General features: G+C 36.9%; 1 protein-coding gene across 1 annotated transcript in view; it reads left to right on the top strand.

The window, feature by feature from the left end:
• ABCB4 (ATP binding cassette subfamily B member 4) overlaps positions 1–23127 on the top strand; it is a 73786-nt gene that overhangs the window by 26561 nt on the left and 24098 nt on the right. Inside the window, exons 9-16 of the mRNA XM_034964361.3 lie at positions 2085–2256; positions 4291–4404; positions 5492–5602; positions 5822–5947; positions 8874–9077; positions 9439–9609; positions 17708–17869; positions 22318–22488. Of these exons, the coding sequence (XP_034820252.2) occupies positions 2085–2256; positions 4291–4404; positions 5492–5602; positions 5822–5947; positions 8874–9077; positions 9439–9609; positions 17708–17869; positions 22318–22488 (1231 nt within the window). The remainder of the gene's footprint in view (positions 1–2084; positions 2257–4290; positions 4405–5491; positions 5603–5821; positions 5948–8873; positions 9078–9438; positions 9610–17707; positions 17870–22317; positions 22489–23127) is intronic.

Genomic DNA, 23127 nt, shown 5'->3' with positions numbered 1-23127 from the left:
GAGAAAACATCGACTTGCTAGTTATAGCCCAGAATTCTTTGTAGGGCCTTGTGGGTCCTCCATAACAATGAGGCAGGGCTTCCCACCCAGGCCTCTGGCTTTCAACTTTAATGATCCAGGATAAGCCTGGAAAATTGACCAGTATCTGGAGGCATGTTGCAAACTCTTCTCTGAAAAAATTATCAAGGCATGATTGACATATGAAAAGCTGTGTATACATCTTTAGTGTGTATATCTCAATGAGTTCGGGGATAAGAATACACCTATGAAAAAGGCTATTCTGCTCTACTTAAATGAAAATAATTACTTAGGGTTTTATTTAAATAACAATATCCCCTACTGTAGTTGAAGTATGATTCCATATAAAGTATTTTCTCTGGCTATTCTATGGGACTCTTGATACTCACAACTCTTGGATATAAAAATTCTCTGGAAATTCTCTAGCATTAAAGACAAAGTTTCCCTTATTCCCCCCATTTAATTTTCTACTTTTCTATTCCTTAATCCCTCTTCAAAGCCAACATGTTTCTGGTCCTCTAACCTCTTCCTTTTTTCTCTCTCACTGCTGCTTCCTGTACACAATAGTCCACACAGACCACACTAACCCTCAGTTGGACCTCAGGATGTCAGTGTAATCTGTGCCGCTCCATTAGCCCCGGTAAGCGAGCCACCTAAGCAAAGGTAATTACAGTGTGTCCGCTGCTGTCACTGGAGCTGTGTGTCACACTGGGCAGATGCAAGTCTTCCTGCCACGCCTTGAGGCTCAGCCACACAGGAGAAATCACAGCGCTAGCTGTGGCCTGCTGGCTACCCCCAGAGATGCAGCTGTGCTCTATGAACGCAGCCCCCAACCAGAGGAAAGCACCCTGAAGACCTGGGTGCTTTACGCAATAAAAAAGACAAACCTTCTGATGGCAGAATATGTTTTTTAAAAGACTAATGAATTCTCATGTTTTATTTGGTTCAACACTAAAACTGGTGTTGCTGTGTTTTTTTTGTTTTTTTTTTGTCACAAAGAAAAATATCCTAGTTTGTGTGATATTTTCCCCTCGAAGTGTCATTGCATACCCATTGGATTTTTCTTTAAATTTCAGGGAGCCCAAATTAAATTTTACATACCCTCTGGGTCTAGTATGGAAAAGTAGATTTGATTTAACTTGATGAAAAAAAATTGTAATTTAACAGAATCATTCTAGATATTTTAAACTTTATATCAAATGCCAGCAGCCAGTAATAATGCATTTGAATTATGATTCAAAGATATGATAGTAATAGAATGAGCAAAACTCAGGAAGAGATAAAAGTTGAACACAATGATACTAATATAATAGTAAGAGAAATGATCAGGCTTGCTAACTATGAACCAGCTACTGTACTACTTTCTACAATTATCTACCAACCTCACAATTATCTTGCAAATTAGGCATTATTAAATCCATTTTTCATATATGAAACTAAAGTCTGGAAAAATTGAATAAGAACTCATATTCCATAAGTAGTGACTACCTTATAACCTGTATCTAGCTTGACAGATGAAGGTCAGCCTGATTTTTAAAAAAGTCAAAGAGAGAAGCCTATGTTTATGTACAACAACATGTAAAATTTTCATCCCTCACCCAGTGGACAATAGAGGGACGATTTTCTTTTCTCCAGAGAAGAGACATTGACCAGAGTTAAGAATCTAACTGTTTATGAGTTCCAGTGGCATTTACAATCAGTTCTGGTTTGGCTTGGTTTCTCTCATTCCCTCTTAACCCTGACTTGTGATATTGCCGTGAAGGTGATGGAGAAGCTCTTCCATATCCCAGGGTGAGCCCTCAATTCTGGAATAACCACAGGAATGTTGGTTGGCTTGGAATGGATGAAGGGAAATGGAACCGGGCCAGTAAAGAGAAGGCTTGGATCTGTTCTAGTCCTGGCTGATCCTGAATTAGTTCAATTCCCAAAGATCTGGGTCTCACCATGGGTTCATTACCTTGACTGACTTTGTTACTTAAACCTCCAACTATATAGGAGCCGAGTGTGACTCGGACTATGGATTGTTATTCTTAATTATAACGTTTTCCCTCTCATTTTTCTGGTAGGTATCAGAAACATTTAGAAAATGCCAAAGAGATTGGAATTAAAAAAGCTATTTCAGCAAACATTTCCATGGGTATTGCCTTCCTGTTAATATATGCATCATATGCACTGGCCTTCTGGTATGGATCCACTCTAGTCATATCAAAAGAATATACTATTGGAAATGCAATGACAGTAAGTAGTTCTCCTAACATTTATGAAGAATATGAAAATCTTATTTCTCCATCTACCTTCTCTTTTCTTTGATATCGCTCTTTTTGAAAGATGAACATGATTATAGGTTTTTGTTTTTGGTGAATCTTTCCACTGTCCAGTGGGCAGAGCTGACTTTCTAGTATATACAAGTCATAATTATGAGTGTGGATAAGAAAATAGCATGTGGTTAGACCATTTGTGAAACATATACAATGTATAAAAGGAAATAAAAATGGGATGAATTTAGGAATAAACAAATATGGATGGGAGCCATCCTCCCTCTGCAGTTGAGTTTTATTGTATAAGAAAGTAAGCATCATTATTACAGAATAGGCCATTGCACAAGAAAATGTTACATTTATATCACTTAAAACAATCAGCTCTCTGAGTGTTATGTTAGTTTGTTTTTATTTATCAAAATGAAGATAGCTTCATTTTATGATTGTTAAAATAATATATACTAATTTTACAAAGGATTAGGATACAGAATTTAAAATTACTTACAATCTAATAATTTATATTCTCTTGATGATAATTTTTGGCATATATCTTCCAGGTCATTTTCTATATATATACACATTGTTTTCTTTCAAAACTGGGATCATACTATGTATATCTTTTTGTAACCACATTTATGAACTACCAATATTTTGTGACCATCTTTTCATGTCAGAGACTCAGAACAATATGTAACTATTTAAATAGAAATCTTTTAACATCTGTACTTCCCTATCTTGCTAAAATGAGGATACTGAGCATAATTTGGCCCTTTGATGATGACTTGGGGTCATTATGAAAGTGAATATTTTCAGAATGCTTTATGCAGTGGTATCTTCAGACTTCATTGAGAGGTCGTGGGTGTTCGACTTGGTGAGCCCTCATTAATGCTGAGTCTAATTTTTCTCACTTCCATCTTCTCTCTGGCAGTCGGTTTGGAAGCTTGCCACCCTTTCTTCACTTCCTCATTTACTATTGATGTTTTATGAAGAAGGGAGGTTGAATCCTGACAACCGTTCACCTTTGGTGATGAGTTTGTCCTCTCTGGCTTAATTTCCTCATTTGTAGTATGTGGATAATGACACCTATCCGGTAGGGCTGAGAGTGCTATCCCCAGAGGGAGCCCAAGCAAAGCCCTCTGCATAAAGGGCAGGGACTGTATTGCATTAACCTTATGGCAACTATTTTGGTCAACATTATTTTTCTTTCTTACTGGTCCTTATCTGTATTGCAGATGGGGGATAGATATTTAACTGATATTTGAGTTATGGGTAACATGAAGTGTTGCTGTGTTTTGAGAAAAGCCAAATTATATGTAGAAGTTTTACCATGCCCTGAGAGAAAAAAATAATTTATCTTCACTTATGTTTTTCTCAGTTAAGTTATGCTAATAATCTGGATTCCTGAAGCTGTATTCTGAGCTTCTTTGTATCAATTCATTTTCCTAGTGAAAAAATACTGTGAAGGGAAATGTGTTAAGTGTTGTATGCTACAGTACAGAATAACTGTGTAAAGGAATTGCTAACCAGTGCACACTGGAGTGATTTTATGTTTTATGATGTGCAAACTGTTACTTTTTATGTTAAAAATCTTTAAAAATATATGTGACATGGTGCTTTTTAGGAGCATTACATGAGGCCAAAATCTGCCATGTTTTATATTGAACCGTCTATGTAATTCCATGCACAGTTAGAGAAAATCATATAGGATGGAATAATAATACTGATTGAAAATGTTTCTTTCTGGTGGCATTTGTGAGTGAGTCAATGAAATAGGTTTGAAAAATCATTTTAACTCTGTATGTATTCAGGAGAACAACAGGTAGTTTGAGAAAATAGACCCACTCAGGCAATAAAATGCTATATTAGCCTTGCAAATGTTGCTCTTCTGCAAAAAAAAAGGAAAGGATAAACCTAAACTTAATCCTTTATGTAGTATGTTACATATACATCACATTTTAGATAATAATGAATGCCAGAATGTGACTTCAACTTTTCCTCATGTTATTTTGCTCAGGTTTTTTTTTCAATCCTAATTGGAGCTTTCAGTGTTGGTCAGGCTGCCCCATGTATTGATGCTTTTGCCAATGCAAGAGGAGCAGCATATGTGATCTTTGATATTATTGATAATGTAAGTCATTTATTATTTTAGTGCCAAAAGAAGTCTTTGAGCTTGTATAATTAAATCTGGCTTTAGTTTGCATATTTTTGAATCAACTACATTGAATAAGTTGTACTGACTAAAGTGACATTTAATTATATGAAATGAATGACCTGTTAGTAATAAATGAAAGAAAATACCTCTTATTAATATTTTTAAATGTATCTTTAGATAATATAATAATACTGATCTCATTTTGGAAAAGGACATCTGCACTAGTGCAGAGCAAAGACGTTTCTCTTCCTAGTTTTTATCTTTTTCACTTTCATGTTGTAGCCAGACTGAGAATCTTATGATTTCTATATGGGATGGGGGGTAGATAAATTATCGGTGGGAACAAAATTGACAGTATATTTTGCTGTGGGTTCCCCCTCTCCAAAAAATTATCACTGCATGTTTGGTATGATTTTAAATAAACTACATTAAATAAACTGACTACAGTGAAAAAGAAAAAGTTTTGACGTAAAAAAGTAAGTCACTGCATTCAAATATTGCAAGGTAGCTAAGTGAAATTTGATCATTTAATCTAAGCAATTTCCTTTTTCATTGATCCAAGTCGTGAGAAAAGTGCTCAGTTTCTGATTGTATTAAAAGTTTACATTATTTCTAAATAACTGCTATAATCAACCATTCAATCTTCTCAGTTCAATCTATTACATTTATTATTTAGGAATGAGCTAATTTTCACTAAATGCTGAAATACTTGGCTATAATATATATCAATTATAGCATATTTTTGTTATTGCACTTGTATAAATATGCATATCCGACCATTTAGAAAATTTATGAGGATATGCCAAAAACTTAAAGGGAAATATTATATGAAATGAGATGAATATCTCTTACATACTTTTCAGGAAAACACTATTTTCTGAAAAGGAGTATTTCTTTAAACAGCACACATACATATACACACAATCTTCATCTTGGGTTTTTCTTATGTAAAGGGGATTGTGACATTCCAGGTTCTATTTTTGGCATTTGCTGAATCATATTCCTTAAAAATGCAACTTGTTTGTGCTATGATGGAATAGTCATTACATTTTGTTTTATTTAGAATCCTAAAATTGACAGTTTTTCAGAGAGAGGACACAAACCAGACAGCATCCAAGGGAATTTGGAGTTCAATGATGTTCACTTTTCTTACCCTTCTCGAGCTAACGTCAAGGTACTGTACGTAATATTTATAGGAATTCCTAACTGAGGTTGATTGTTGAATCATTTTAAAGAATAAAGTCTCTATTATTTTGATACTTATGTGCCTTTTCCTTTGGGGGTTATATTCCCTTATTTGATACTTTTTTTTTCAAATTTCAAACTGAATCGAATTATTCCCATTTTAGGGCTTTGTTGTGAAGTGTGTTCTTTTTTCTCATTTTCCTTACAGATCTTGAAGGGCCTCAACCTGAAGGTGCAGAGTGGGCAGACGGTGGCCCTGGTTGGAAGTAGTGGCTGTGGGAAGAGCACAACGGTCCAGCTGATACAGAGGCTCTATGACCCTGATGAGGGCACAGTAAGTGGGAAGAACCAAGCTTTCCAGAGTGGGAAGCTGGATACAAATTGGCCCTTTGAAATTGGTTTTTCAGTAACAAATTTGCATGTGAATCCAGTTTTGGTAAAAAGCCTACAAAATGGCAATGCCTATGGATAATGCCTTCACACCCTTGGGCTGGTTTCACAAATGCATTAAATAAAAGTCATAAAAGCTGTGGAAGCTGGACAAAGCTCTCCTCTGTTCTGACTAAGCTTTCATAACATATTAAATTACTGCAAAGCAGTCTACAAACCACTGAGAGGATTACTTTCAATGAGTTAGAGTTTGGTCAAACATATTCCATATAGCAATTGTTGGCAACAATTGATGACAATTAGGGTCACCAGGTATTTTAGGACAGCAATTAAATTCATCCAAGACAGTTGAGTTTTCTTAAACTTTGGAATATCTAAGGGAGAAAGTGGGATGGTCTCTTAAGAAACTAGTCTCTTGAGAAAATTCTAGAAACACAGGGACAGTAATAGCCTAGGGTATGTTTTTTTGCCATTTAAAAGTTTTGCTATAAATTTGAATTTACAGAAAATTGTAACTAGAGAACTCACAGATCCTTCACCCAGATTTAGATTGTTTATATTTTGACCCACTTGTTTTATCATCTTCTCTTTCTCCGTGTGTGTGTGTATGTGTGTGTTTATGTGTGTGTGTGTGTATTATGTATACCCTTATACTTCAGAATACATTCCTAAAAAGGACATTCTCTTAGATTACCACAAAACAATGATAAAAATCAGTAAATTTAACATTAATGCAATATACAAGTCCATGAGCTATATTCAGAATTTCCTCAGTTGTCCCAATTTTAGAGCATTGAGTTTATCTGATATTAAAATGGATTATAATTCAATAATTGTGAAAACAGAAGATTATAAGGTAAAAAGTAAAAATAATGGCATGCCAAAACCAAAAATCATGAAAAGGCATTGGGACAGAACAGAGATCTCCAGAATTAATATATAATTTTCTACAATACATGGAGCTATTTATTTAATTTAATAAAATTAATATTATTGGAAAAATCTGATATTACTATGGGGGAACATAGGCCCATTCTCATTTACTAAAGTAAACTCTGGGTTGGTTCAAGTGTAAATATTTTCTTTATTTTTTAAAAAGAATCTGGTAAAATACCAACCATTGAGAATTAAATTATTATTGAAACGATTGACATTTTTAAAGAAAGCATATGTTAACAGAAAAAAAAGATCTTCAGAAATTCTATAACTCAGAGATATTCACTGTTAACATCACGATTTAACAATTTTCGTACCACTGAAATAATAGAAAAAAATGCCCAGTGGCATAATTGATTAATTCAGTTGTTCCTTAAGCCTCTTTCCAATAAAAACCAATAAAACTATGATGAAAGAAAGCAATAAAGGCCTGACATGGTGGCTAATGCTTGTGATCTCAGCACTTTGGGAGATTGAGGTGGGAGGTTCACTCGAGGCCAGGAGTTTGAAATCATCCTGGGCAACTAATGAGAATCTGTCTCTACAAAATATTTTTTAAAATAGCCAGGCCTGGTGGTGTGCACCCATAGTCCTAGCTACTTGGGAGGCTGAGGCAGGAGGATCACTTGAGCCCAGGAGTTCAAGGCTGCAGTGAGCTATTGTTGCACCAATGGTTGCACCACTATGCTCCTCCAAAGCCTGGGTGACAGAATGAAACTCTGTCTCTAAATTAAAAAAAAAAAAAAGGACAAAAATAAAGTAATGAATTGGAACAAAAGATTTATTATATATGGAAAAAGTATTATATTTATTATTAGAGAAGTTAATATGAATATATGAAGGTAACCCTGCTCATTATGAACATGCGACTCTCTGGAATATATAAAGATTTGTAAAAAGTTTCAAGAAATGGTCAACTTTATTTATAAATGTATACAAATGAAAACAGATATAAGCTATCACCTCATACCTATTAATTGGAAGAAAACAGATTAAAATGATAAAACCCAGTGCTAGTAAATTACAATGAAACAGATATATTTATATATTCCTGTTGACAATGTAAGTTATTAAAATGTTTTAAGATAATTATTTAGCCTTTTATTAACAAGCAACAAATGCCCAGCAAATCCAGTCATTGTACATGTAAGCAATTGTTGTCAAGGGAGAAAAAATAAATCATAATCTTCAACTTAGTAATTCTCTACTCTTGCAATAAATATTGAAGTAAGTCAAATATTTAAGAAGAAAGGAAGTAAATTAAAGCATGTAAAAAATAGCAAAACATGGGCCGGGCGCAGTGGCTCACGCCTGTAATCCTGTAATCCCAGCACTTTGGGAGGCCAAGGCGGGCGGTCACGAGGTCAGGAGATCAAGATCATCCTGGCTAACATGGTGAAACACCGTCTCTACTAAAAATACAGAAAATTAGCCGGGCATGGTGGTGGGCGCCTGTAGTCCCAGCTACTCTCGAGGCTGAGGCAGGAGAACAGTGTGAACCCGGGAGGTGGAGCTTGCAGTGAGTGGAGATGGGCCACTGCACTCCAGCCTGGGCGACAGAGCGAGACTCCATTTCAAAAAAAAAGCAGAACGCCATAAGCTATCAAAATTATATGTAGACCAGGAAGGTTAAGTGTGCATTTTTATTTAAATTTAATATTGGAACATAAAAATAATGGTATGCCAAAAACATAAAACCCAAAATTGTTTATGGCAAATAATCCTTCCATGAAAAAACTGTATATATGAAAATAAATATCAGGAGAGAGCATAAGTTTTTTATTTTTGTTCTTGCATATTGCTGTTTATTTCTAATTATTATTTCTAAACACTGAACCAAGTTAAATATTAGGTAGGATGTTTTTCATGAATGGTCCTGATACTTCAGCTATTAGATGGTTAAATACTTAATAGGAAATATTTCTTTCTTTCAGATTAACATTGATGGGCAGGATATTAGGAACTTTAATGTAAACTATCTGAGGGAAATCATTGGTGTGGTGAGTCAGGAGCCAGTGCTGTTTTCCACCACAATTGCTGAAAATATTCGTTATGGCCGTGGAAATGTAACCATGGATGAGATAAAGAAAGCTGTCAAAGAGGCCAACGCCTATGAGTTTATCATGAAATTACCACAGGTAAAGCCTCTGATAAAGTAGTTGTCCTTGAAATTAGAATTTCACCTCATAGGACTGAGTTTATTCTTCAAAGGTTTAGCTAATAATGTTTGAGATGCAAGATTGTCCAACTTTGCTAGATAAGTCCCCTGAATGACTCAGTTAGGGGTTAAAGGATTATAGCCTGGTAGATGATTAATATAAAATTTTATACAGCATGTGTCAGTTTTTTATAATTCAGAATTCATTTATCTTATCATACTTTATGATACATTAAAATAGTTAAGACAAAGCTCCATGTTGTCTTTATGTAGTTCTATAGAATTCCTAGCCTTTTAAAATTTAAGTTACTTCAAGAGCTGATCCATGTTTTCTGTGTTAGAAATTTGACACCCTGGTTGGAGAGAGAGGGGCCCAGCTGAGTGGTGGGCAGAAGCAGAGGATCGCCATTGCACGTGCCCTGGTTCGCAACCCCAAGATCCTCCTGCTGGATGAGGCCACGTCAGCATTGGACACAGAAAGTGAAGCTGAGGTACAGGCAGCTCTGGATAAGGTCAGTAGACTCTAAAAAGCTGAAGGACCACCACATTGAAACCTATTGAAAATTCTTGCCAGTGCTTCCGGAGTCTGGGCTGAGAAACAGAAACATAGCAAATGAAGCTACCTCATGGAGCTGTATTGATTTCTCCTTTCTGTCAGGTTACATTGTCTTCAGAGACAGGTGAAGGGTACTGACTTGTTTTGACCATGGTGCAGTGAGCCCAGATCCAGGTCTTTATAACAAGCCATTTAGCTTTGTTTATTTCTTGCACATGGGCTATTGCAAGACTACTTTTGACCAAAAGTAGTCATGTTAAAATATATATATTTTTAAATCCGGTTACCCAGACACTGGTCCAGCTGAAAACTAATTCAGAATACTCATCCTATTTTGTAGGCAGTGACATCATCTTTATCTATTCATGTAGGTGACCAGGTGCTTTTCTGGAAATAAAGTTCAACTCTGTACTTGTCTAAGCATATAAATAAACAATTCATTTTAAAGGTGCTGAGTTCATCTGTCCAGCTCAGATATTTCTAAGTCTCTCATTAGCATTTTTACTAAGCTGAAGTGTCACAGGAAAGACCTTATCTTGGTACACTTTTGGGGGTAATGCTGATGTCATCTGTATTAACAACACAATGTAAATACCAGAGTCAGATGACACCATAGAAATTAGTTTCAAACACATAAATATCATAAATATATTTGATTTAAGACAGTTCAGTAATAACATGTGCAAGTTCCTTAAGGAATTCTATCTGAACCACCTCTTACAATTTAAGAGACAAGCTGCACGAACCTTATTTTCTCAGGAAAATTTATATCTGAATCCTAAGTTAACCTAACTCCCTTTTATGCTGTAAACTGTAGTTAATTAATGCCTCATGGTTTATCAGCTTAATATCTTGACTCTTTTTGTTGTTTTTTAAGACAGGGTCTTGCTCTGTCACCCAGGGTGGAGTGCAGTCGTGTGATCATGGCTCCCTGCAGCCTCCACCTCCTGGGCTCAAGCCATCCTTCCACCTCAGCCTCCTGAGTAGCTGGGACTGCAGGTGTGCGCCACCACACCTAGCTAATTTTTGTATTTTTGGTAGAGATGGGTTTTTGCCATGTTGCCCAGGCTGGTCTCAAACTCCTGAGTTCAAGTGATCATCCTGCCTCAACCTCCCAAAGTGCTAGGATTTATAGATGTGAGCCACTGCACCTAACCAATATCTTGACTTATTTTATATAATTTAATAAGGATTAATAAGACAATAATAATTATTCCTTACAAATTCTTGCACTGAATTATACTGCTTTTGTGTATATTAAATCATGATATTAAGGAGTCAAAATATAATGCATATGAGACTGGTATATGGTTGGTTATTCTGAAGTTACTTAAAGCAGTACATCATAAAGTAATACATGCATAAGTTATTCTAACTTAAAAATATAATTAGACATTCATGTATTGGCATAGACTTTTTAGAGTAAAGTCGGGTAGAATGAGAGATATATTTACCAAAAAATCAAAAACAAAAAAGAGTCCTATTCAGCCCTGGGGTCTAGGTTCCAGGTCCATTTCCAGGATACAGATATTCAATATACAATATAGTTCTTGCTGTGCTAAAATAATAGAATTATTGGAGATGACCAGTATGTATTGTTTTTCATAATATGACCTCTGCCAGAAAAACTGTGACCTTGCAAGTTTTAGTACGTATTTGGACAAGTCAATTCATTCAATTTTAGCTGTTTCTTCGTGTTCTATAGGATCATAGCACACTCCTCAGTTGATAACCTTTTTTATATTTACTTTAAAAATAGCTGATGAACTACTCATAATTTTTTAAAGTCTCCAGGAAAAGCCATTAGCAGCTTAGGGTGATGGTTAAGAGCACAGGCTTTGATGCTAGGCTGGGATTGGAGTCCTGGCTCTGTTCTTTTCTAGCTGTGTCCTTGGGCACATTAACTAACCTCTCTAAGCCTGAGACATCTCTGAAGTAATAGGGGAAGAGGGGACAGAAATAGTATCATAGGATTATTTAAAGAATAACCAAGATACTGCATGTAAAGTTATTAGCACATGCCTAGCACATATGAAACACTTGATATTGTTGGCTGCTGCTATTATTATGGTGATTACCATTACCAGGATTATTATTATTATTATTTTTTGGTTGCTAAATTGGTTACCTATTGCTATGTAAGAAACTATCTTGAGTCCACGCTTAAAACAATTCAGTGTATTGGCTGAGTAGATCCTCTGTTCTTTCCACCTGAGCACATGGCTGCATTTACCTGGAGGGCTGGCTTCATTAAAATGGTCCATGGTGGCCTCACTCACACGCTGGCTGTTGGCTGGCCATCTCAATTCTCCATGTGACTTCTCACACTCATACAATAGGCTAACCTGGCTTCCTTATATGAAAGTTTCAGGGCAGTGTACCCAGAGAGCAAAGACTAATGTGTGAAGTGTCCAGAGGATTAGACTCCAGAACTCATCTTGTTGGTCACAGCAAGTCATAGGCTAGCCCAGATTTGAGGAGATAACAGACTGTGCCTCTTAATGGGTGAGAAGTAAAAAATCTGTGACCATATTGAATCTTCTAAAGCATGCCCTCTGTCACAATTATTTACATTTCTTCCACATGCAAAAGAAGGTCACCTCTTCCTCAGACCCTCAAAATTTTCATACAGTGATAGCATCTGGCTCAAAGACCAGTATCTGAAGATCTGCATGTGGTCTAATACAGATGAGGGTCTTCATTTTCAGCTCATCTTGACCCACAGACCTATGAAAAAGACAAGTTATCATCAACACATACTCTCAACATAGAGTGGTGGTGCAGGGACAGGATAATCATAGCACATACTCATTCAAAAAGGATGAGAACAGAAAGCTCATAGCAGTCCTTGGCCATAGCGATTCTGACATGCAGCCAATTACCCCACTACTCCAGGGAAATGGGATGTTTCTTGATTAAGGCCTGATTCTGCTCCCCAGGAGTGGGTTCCTTAGTCCATTGTTCTCTTTAGTTCCAGGGTCTTTTACCTTCCCTCTAAGAGGGCTTTCCTTTTTCATAAGAAATGATCTGTATCTCCAGCTGAGTGGATTTCTTTGCATGTTTCTGCCCATAGAAATTTGGGGCCCTTTTCATTTTGTATTTTTTTCAGTCTCTTTTAGACTAAGCTGAAGGACTGTCTTAAAGACTTTGTGAGTTTACTTAGAATCTAGCTGTCATTTACTCAAGCCCCAGAAGTTATGCCTATATATTTTATTTTGAGACAGGCTCCTCTCTTCTTTGGGCTGCAAGTGAACCTGCCATCAGAAAACTCTTAAATAGTTTTTAAGGCTTTTTTTTTTTTTTTGTAGCTGAAAGTGTCCACTAGGCTCTGCCTAAAATCTTTCAGAGATTTTTGCTAAAAATCTTACACCTACACACTCTGATTTTTGCCCTAATTTTATTGGATGACTAACAACTTCATTTTCCAACTGAGTACTGGGGTCTGCTTTGTTGTCTTAAATTCTCCTTGTAACCAAGTAGCTCATTCTTTAGCTGATCATTCTCTTCCCAAACCTCATTGTACACAGCTAGGGGAATCCACTTGTCTCTCCTATAGTCTGTCTAGAGATGTCTGAAATCTCCTCAGCCAGATGTACAGGTTCATTAAGTAAAATGTCTTTCTTCCAAGTCACTGCAGGAAATATTTTTGTCAAATTTTCCAAGGTTACATAATGAAGGTACTCCTTTTCTATCCTCTAATAGCAATTTCTTTACTCTTGTTTCAGTCTCCACAAACAATATTATCACCTTCCTTTCAACCACCACCTACCACTCAATCCCAAAGCCAATGTCACATGTTTTAGGTTTTTGTTACAGCAGCATCCCAATCTAATTACTAATTTCCGTATCAGTTGTTTTAAGTCAAGAATTTAGTGACTTAAAATACAACTTTTATTGCCCACAAATTTGTGGGTTGGTAAAGTGGTTTTTCTGTTGGTTTTGCCTAGTCTTATTTCAGCTCAGGGTCACCTGGGCTGGAATATTCAAAGTGGCCTCACTCATGAGCCTGGCAGTTGGGGATGGCTGTTGCCTAAGGCAGGTTGCTTTTCCTCTCTGAAGCCAGTTATCCTTCAGGAGGCTAGAGAAACTTCCTTTCACCGCGGTTCCAGGGTAACATCCGAAGATGGCAAACAGACGAGCTGTGTGAGATCCCTTGAGGCCTGGGCTCCAGAAATTGTAGAAATCAATTTCTTTACATTTTCTTTGTCAAAACAAGTTACAGGGCCTGCCCAGATATGAGGAGGCAGAGAAATTGGCTCCACTTCTGTATAGGAGAAGCTGCAAAGTGTTTGTGGCCATATTAATCTGCCATAGTTGCTATGAAAACAGTTTATAATCTGCACTAATTGGCTCCACACTGCAAGGTAATTATGCTAATATTTTTACAGACAATAAACCATACCTTTAAAGATAAACCCTTTATTACTATGTCCCCAAAGATGATACCAATCAATCAGTTAGCCAGTCACTCTAACTTACAATCCAACTCTCTTTTTAATGATGAAAAGTTGAATTTCATAAATTGTAGTCTTGCCTCTGAGGACCATAAGGATGTATCACTATTATATCTACTGTTATTTCTACCCAATTACCCATCCTGGAAGAATAATATTTTTATTTTGTGGATCCTTTATACATTGATCAGGCCTTCCTTGTGTGGCAACAGCTTACTGTAGTTACCTACTTATTTTTATGCCTTCTCTTTCCTAGGAAGAATAAACCACCCCAGGAAGCAGAATTAATAAAAAGATTCATATTTGAATCTCTTCAACAGCCCAGTGCCTTGCACATAGTAGAGGCTAAATAAATATTTACTAAATTGAATATGATGGCCCAGCTCATTGAGAAAATATGTCTACATTAAAATAATTTTTTTTTTGAGATGGAGTCTCGCTGTATCTCCAGGCTGGAGTGCAGTGGTGTGATCTTGGCTCACTGCAACCTCCGCTTCCCAGGTTCAGGCAATTCTCCTGCCTCAGCCTCCTGAGTATCTGGGACTACAGTCACATGCAACCACGCCCAGCTAATTTCTGTATTTTTAGTAGAGATGGGGTTTCCCCATGTTGGCCAGGATGGTCTCAATGTCTTGATCTCGTGATTCGCCTGCCTCGGCCTCCCAAAGTTCTGGGATTACAGGCGTGAGCCACCGCGCCCGGCCCTAAAATAAATTTTAATAGTGATGACCATATTAGCTTTTGACTCTACAGAGCAACTATTTGTCAAAATAAATAAAATGCTATTAAATATAAGATCTTGAAGAAAGATATAACAGCAGATTTTGTATTTTGACTCTTTTAAAGAAAGGCAATACAGTTTCATACCTACGTGCACACTCCTGATCATGGTGTTATCATAGAAGAACAGGAAAAGAAACAAAATGGTGGCCAGGTGTGGTGGCTCACGCCTGTAATCCCACAACTTTGGGATGCTGAGGCTGGCGGATCACGAGGTCAGGAGATTGAGACCATCCTGGCCAACATAGTGAAACCCTGTCTCTACTAAAATACAAAAAAAAAAAAAATTAGCCAGGTGTGGTGGTGGGCACTTGTAGTCCCAGCTACTGGGGAGGCTGAGGCAGGGTAATCACTTGATCCCAGGAGGTGGAGGTTGCATAAGCCAAGATCATGCCACTGCATTCCAGCCTGGTGACAGAGCAAGACTCCATCTCAAAAAAAAAAAAAAAAAAAAAAAAGAACAAAAACGGTGATTCTATGGTGATTTTTATAAAAAGATTCCAAAAGGTTTCATTCTGATGCTGTTTTACCAAAGTTCCAGAAAGGCTAGTAGATTAGTCCTCCCTTTGTTTAGGCCCGCCTTTCATCCCTGAACATCCCAAATTAGTCAAAGGTCTAAATTTCATAATAGCTGGTGTCCCTAAATCTAGGATATTTATTTATCAATGTCCTGTCATCATCAGGGTGTCTGGGAGCTCTGAAAAAAAAAAAACAAAACAATTTTTTGTGTCAAAGCTCTACTTTGGCCAACTTCTCTTGGTCAAAGGTGACAGTTTCTTACTTCTAAATTGATGAACACATACTTTATTTCTTTTACATAGCAATCATTCACTCATACATCTGATTCCAATTCCTTTGTGTATATATGTTGACATATCATCAACCTATTATCATCATCATGATAATATAGTCATTGTTAGCAATTTATTCATCACTGTTAGCATCATGAATATAATTACAGTAATCAAATTATTTTGTATATGCCTTATTATATATGGACTAAACCCAGCTTCCATATAAGTAAATATTTGTGAGTGCTTCTTTGGGGCTTATATACTAAAAATCAAAGAATAGTCTTAAATGTTGTCCAAGAGAGCTGTGTTCTAGCCTCTCTCTCTTTCCAGTGATGTTTCTCTTTTATATTTACTTAAAAACAATTGATTCATCTGGATTTATTTTAATGTAAGGACTAAAGTAGAAATACCACATTACTTTATTAAGTGGCTGCACAATTGTCCCAATACCATTTATTGTATAATTCACCTTTTCTTTACCAATAGGTAGTACCATATTTATTGTAATTAAATTCTTAGATGGTTTATGTCTACTTCTGGACTCTCCATTTGGTTCTATTGATCAAATTACCCATTCACGTGCTGGTTTTTCCTAGGTTTTACTATTTTAATTGCTGTAGCTTTTTATGTGCTAATATCTGTTAGAGATATTTCCTTCTCATTACTCCTCTCGTTAACTTCTTTTTCAGAATTTTCATGGCTATTTTTAAAAAATTGAGATACAAACACATGCCATAAAATTCACCCTTTAAAAATATACAATTCTGGGGTTTTTAGAATATTCACAAGGTTGTACAACCATCACTGCTATCGAATTCCAGAACATTTTCACCACCTCATTAAGAAACCAGTCACTCTGCATTCCACCCTCACTCTAGCCCTTGGCAACCATGAATCTACCTTCGGTCTCTATGAATTTGCCTACTCTTAGGTATCTCATATAAATAAAATCATACCATGTGTCATCTTTTGTGACTGGCTTCTTTCACTTAGCACAATGTTTTCAAAGTTCATCTATGTTGTGATGTGAATCAAAATGCATTCTATTTTATGGCCTAACAATATTCCATTATATGGATATACCACATTTTAAATCTGTTTGCCAATTGATGAATATTTGGATTGTTTCCACTTTTTGCCTATTATGAATCTAGCCTCTCATTTTTAATTTATATGTTAACCACTTAGGTGAATTAGACTATTCTCTAATAACCATCCTAATGATGTGGTTTGATTGTCTCAGAGTAGGAGTGATCTTAAGCTATTGGGTAAAAGGGCTAATGAGTGTCAGAAAGAGTAGCCATTATTAATGACATAATATCAATACTTTTATTGGCATTATCCAGGGTTTAAATGCCCATTTATAAATCCACCAAGCAAACATATGAGGCCACTAAACTAGTTAGACAGGTGATTTGTAGATTTTAGCATGCATAAAAATCACCTAGGGCACTTGTTAAAGAGCAGATTTACTTGCCTTACTCTAGAGATTATGCTTTGGATGGCTTTTGAACCATAATTTTAATAGTCCTGATCCCAAGGTACATTTTCACCTAAACTGCCTGCTTTCAGTTCATCAGAATTAGTTAAGATCAGGCTCTTAAAAAGAGATCCTACAGCCGTGCTCTGGAAAAGGCTGTCACTTGGCAACAACTTCCCTAAAATATTTCTGGTGATGTCTCTAGCATTCCATATAACTTAGAGCTAGGGCTTCTCAGACAAGTGTGAAAACACTGAAGAAGGATCAAACCCTTATTTTCTTAAGTAAACACTGACACTACCATAGGTTTCTGGAGAAATCACCCATCCTCCTACTGAAGGGGTTAGCCAATTGTCTGGTCCCAAACTCGTCTGACTTTAATTTTTCATAAAGAGTGATGCCTTTGCCATAATCACACAGAGATCTGGAGTATAAACTACTCTCTAATCATCTACAAACAGCATTCATCCAAGTGCTTAACTGTGCATGTTAATTGACAGTGTGCCAATACTGTAACCCTGATGCACCACATTTTTGTTCTTTTAGGCCAGAGAAGGCCGGACCACCATTGTGATAGCACACCGACTGTCTACGGTCCGAAATGCAGATGTCATCGCTGGGTTTGAGGATGGAGTAATTGTGGAGCAAGGAAGCCACAGCGAACTGATGAAGAAGGAAGGGGTGTACTTCAAACTTGTCAACATGCAGGTACTTGCTTTTCAGGAATTTTTTCTGCTATTTGCTCCTCAATATAGTGTTCTTTAAATATTAAAATATGATCCGGTGAATGCTATACTGAGCAAGAAGAAACTTCAACAAGATGCCTAAAAGTGTATATCTGAGACTTTAAATCAGAATCTGTAAAGAGGTAGCAGGTGAGAAAATAGGGGAAAGTGCCAAAAACATCATGGATATATTCCTTAGGACAGATTCCTAATTGCCTGGGGAATGTGGTCAAACTAAAAGGTCCTTTCTACCATAATGGGATGGTCAGAGTTTTGGGAGTCAGAGGACGAGAAAAGTGTTTCGCACTTGTCCGAGGAGCCCCGGCTCTGAGTTATATGGAATGCCAGAGACTTTACCAGAAACATTTTAGGGAAGTCATTGACAAGTGACAGCCTTTTCCAGAGCACTGCTGTAGGGTTCCTTTTGACCAGCCAGGATCTCTAGTGGTTGAGGGAGGTCTCATGTGATCTAAAATTGTTTCCCAGATGATCCTAATAAGACCATCATCAAGATTTGTGGCTCTAGGAAGTGAATAGTTTGTCTTTTAAAAGGAAAAAGCAGGCCAGGTGCAGTGGCTCATGCCTGTAATCCCAGCACTTTGGGAGGCTGAGGTGGGCAGATCACCTGAGGTCAGGAGTTCGAGACGAGCCTGGCCAACATTGTGAAACCCCATCTCTACTAAAAATACAAAAAATTAGCTGGGCATGGTGGTGCACGCCTGTAGTCCCAGCTACTTTGGAGGCTGAGGCAGGAGAATCACTTGAATCCAGGAGGTGGAGATTGCAATGACCTGAGACTACACCACTGCACTCCAGCCTGAGTGACAGCGAGACTCTGTCTCAGAGAAAAAAGAAAGAAAAGAGCACTCATTCATTCTAGTTCCTAAAACAGGTTATATTGATAACGATTGGTTTTTCATATTTTTAAGACATGTTATTATACTCAGTCACTTGAGCAACATTGCAGAATAAATAACCTAAGAATATTTTATTCTATGAACGATTCTATTTGTGAAAGTATATACATTTGCTTTGATACAACTGTAATTAGCATGTACACACATATTTTTGTTCTTTTTTCTTAACATTTCAGATATATGTCATCCACATACTATTATTTTAATGGGTGCTCAGAAGTTCATTTTATTAATGTGTGAAATTAGTCATTTTTCTAAAGTTAGATATTTGGTCTGTTTCCAGTATTTCTCTATTCTAAATATTGCCACTGTGAGCACAAGTAGATCAAAAAAGGTTGTCAAAATTTTGCCTTGCTTTCTGACAAGTAACTCTTCTGAGCCTTCGTTTCTACATTTGGAATACCAAACCTACCATGAGAGGTTGCTATAAGTTTAGAAAAATAAACATCTGAATACTTGTGTACTAAAAACAACCTACTGAAATGTTTAAAAGGGGGGATTTTGTGATATGTTAATTATATTTTTAAAAAGCTGTTTTTCTTTTTTTTTTTAAAAAAAAGACCTGACACAAATTAGATGATGATAAATGGTGGTTACTAAAATTTGCAAATTCCCCCAAATGAAAATACCAAATGAAATGACAAAAAGTTTTATAACTCAGGCTTGCATGTGCCAGAGGGTGTTCTACAGTGGAGGGAATCAATGATAGTGTCTTTGCCGAATGCTACCATATGGCCTAGCCACCATAAAGGGTCTTTGTCATTTCACTAGTTAGGAATGCATAAAATGTTACTTTAAATCCATTTTAGTTTTAATTTCATGAGTGGTTACCAAGGGTCTGTGATTTTGCCCATAATGACATGTTGAATCCTCAAGTGAAATAACCACTTGGCTGTCCTATTGCCATGAGCTCTTGTAAGAATGACCTCTGCTTCCATCAGGACTTGGATTGGGAGACTGCTAAAGAGATGCAGACAGCTCTGACCTTTCTATATCAAATTCCCAAGCTTATTTTCTTAGGAAAAGTTGTACATTTGAAGACTGAACAGTCAGTGGTCTGGCATGATAGAAATCTGTCACCAACTAGGCAATAGCTTTGAGCAAGTCATTTAACCAAATTGGGTTTTGTTATCCTCACTTGATAAATGAGCAGGGGCTTCAGGTAAGATGACCTCTGATATTTCTACCAGCTCTGGCATTCTGTGATTCTCAGCCCCTTTGAATGGTTCCACCTGGGTACCCCCACATTTCCCATTTCTGATTTGAGTTTTGCCCTCCCACTTACTTGGTGAGGCTGGAGAGATGAGGGAAAGACCCATTGTGAGCCTGAGAGTCAGCAGATGCTCAAGCTAATGCAGTACTCTTTTCTCAAGTTTCAAAGACCAACCTGGTTTTCATTCAACCTTGTTTTGGTATTGTTTCTAACAAGTATCACTGCTTTTCCATTAGGTAGACTGTTGGCTCTTAGTTGTTTCTTTTAAATGTATCTTAATTTTTTTCTGATTATAAAGGTAATGAATTCTTTTTAAAAATCAAGCATTTTTTAAAAAAATCCAAACATTACATTCTAGAAACTTGAAAGTCATCATAAGCCAAATCCCTACAAACAGCCACTGATAGCTATTTCGTTTTTATTTTTCATCTTTGCCAGCTTAAAGAGTTAAACAGTATCTTCAAATTTAACTATTTATAAGATTGAGCTGATTTCCACATTTTTATTGGCCATTTGTATTTTTCTTCCTCTGTGAACGTATTTATTCCTGTATTAGGATATTTTTCTGTTGTGTTGTTCATAATATTCTCATTGATTTGTGAGAACTCTTTACATAAAAAGAAAATACACTCTTCTCTTGCATGTATTGGAGAGATTTTTTTTTTCCTGCTTTGTTCCTTTCAATTTCACTTTGTTGTATTTGGCTGCCATAAAGAAGCTTTAAAATGTATGTAATTAGGTTGTCAGTTTTTTTCTCCATGTCTTCAGGATTTGAGGTTGTTCTCCGAAAGGATATTTACCCCATTTCCTTTCAGCATTTTTTGTTCTGCTTTTTTACAATTAAATCTTTGAGACAACTAAAGTATATCTGTGTGGAAGAAATGAGGGCTATTGGTTTTAAATAGATACTTTTTAACACCTGGTGGAAAAGTGGCTATCTTGGCTTGGAGCTCAATGACCTTTCAGCTGAAGCACCCAACACCAACTGAGTGTTTTAGGTAAGGCACAGAAAAAATATTATGAAAGAGACAGGTAATGTTCATTTGGTCATAGAAGGAAGCTAAAATCTGAATGGGCTTATTGGAAGAACTGTCCATTGAGATGGACCTCTTGATAGCATGGATGAGATTACAAAAAGAGGAAAAGTTCTGGGGAGGTATTCATGAGAGGTGGTCTGGTTTGACTTGCCATGAGCTAGATTTTTGGGGATCCAGGCTTGGGCAGGTAGTGGGAAGCTGGGGATGATTTTGAGCTGCCCTTTAGGAAAATAAATCTGGTAGCAGTGTGGGAACAGATGGCAGTGAGAATGCAAGGGATCAATTACAAAGTCTGTAGCCTAGGTTGGTTTTTGTTGAGAGATGGTATAAAACTGATTCAGTAATGAGCAAATAAGGAAATCCACCAAGCAGAACATATCACTGCAATGTGGTTCAAGGCAATATATAAGCACATGGGCAGTGTTCTGTCAGATGTTGAATGAGCAACTGGAAAACTAAGAGATCATGATTGGCTATTGTATGTACAGTAAGGCACTAGCCAAAGGATTGGGTTCAAGGCAGGTCTTGAAGGGAGGAGCAAGAACAAGACACTACTACAAGGACTAAGACCCTGAACAAACTATTAAGATGTGTAGTTGGACATGGAGGAAGCAAATAGGGAACCAGTCCAAAGTCCAACTCCAGCAGGGCTTGATGTTCCCTCACTCTTACTAGGCAGTGAACTAGAAGTCCTTAGATCACCACCCCCACCCCCATTCCCATTAAAAAGAGAACTGATCTCACAGCCAGCAATGAGGCTGAGCCTGCATGTTGGGTCTCGTTGTGTGCATGAGAGCAGGACTGTGAGGAAGGAAGATGACCATACTCAGCCAGTCGAGGAAGACAGTTTTACCTCCCGTGGGTAGTGACCAGGCCCTTTGATTCAGCTTTTCTTGTTTGTAGCTTTAAAAACAAGCCCTTGTTAGTGTTTCCATGTAGTCTTCTTCCCTTTCTTGGTGGCCATGACTTGTTCCCTGGATTATTGCATATTAAGTAAATTCCTATATACCTTCTGGATTACGAAAAATGTGTCCTTAAATTTTTAGAAAATATTCTTATACTCCGATTTTCTTATTGTTCAAATTGAATTTAACCTTTCTATACTTTATAGTTTTCTAGCTATCCTTGATTGAGAAGCAGTTAGGAAATCTGAAAATCTTGATACATGTTATATTCCAAATTGCTTTATGATTCTAAACTTGGAGGTTACATCCATTTGGAGACACACACACACACACACTTTAATGTCTTGATATTCTTTCAGACATCAGGAAGCCAGATCCAGTCAGAAGAATTTGAACTAAATGATGAAAAGGCTGCCACTGGAATGGCCCCAAATGGCTGGAAATCTCGCCTATTTAGGCATTCTACTCAGAAAAACCTTAAAAATTCACAAATGTGTCAGAAGAGCCTTGATGTGGAAACCGATGGACTTGTAAGTTGTTTTTCACTTAAATTAAGTCTTTTACTTTGTAGTTTTGCTACAATTGTTGAAATTCTTAGCCTTGCAAATATTTTTCAGGCACAGATGACTGCTACTATGAGCCATACTCTTTGTAAAGAAAAAAATTTTTAAATTTTAAATGTATTTGACAATGAATTGAAGTCAGTTCCAATTACAAATGGATTTTCAAGGGAAAAAAATCCAGAAATGTAGTCTTTACGCTGAGGTGCTTAATATTAAAATTAAATTTGACATTCATCTTTGAGGTCCAGAGGTAATAAGACTGGTCCAAAACGAGAGGCCCTGATATTTGCATACTCTATTGGGTAGGATTACATTTGATTATCTATATTAGGAAACCCAGAATAGCATCCATAAGCAAATTAAGAGTTTTTATTTCTGTTTCACATGCCAAAATCTTAGAGGTGAAAAACCCAGGGCTAGAACAGTAGCTCCACAGTCCCCATAGACACAAGCTCCCTTCATCTTTATCTGCACTACCCTGGCATCAGGTTTCCATCCTCAGGGTCACTTATGATCTAAGGTGGCTCCTGAAGCCCTACCTATCACATCTGTGGTCCAAGCAACAGGAAGAAACAAAGAGGTTTTCCAGAATTCCCACACAATACT

This window comes from Pan paniscus, chromosome 6 (assembly GCF_029289425.2).
Source record: "Pan paniscus chromosome 6, NHGRI_mPanPan1-v2.0_pri, whole genome shotgun sequence".
Classification (NCBI taxonomy): domain Eukaryota; kingdom Metazoa; phylum Chordata; class Mammalia; order Primates; family Hominidae; genus Pan; species Pan paniscus.
The sequence above is the reverse complement of the archived record's forward strand: the minus strand, read 5'-3'. Positions and strand labels throughout refer to the sequence as shown.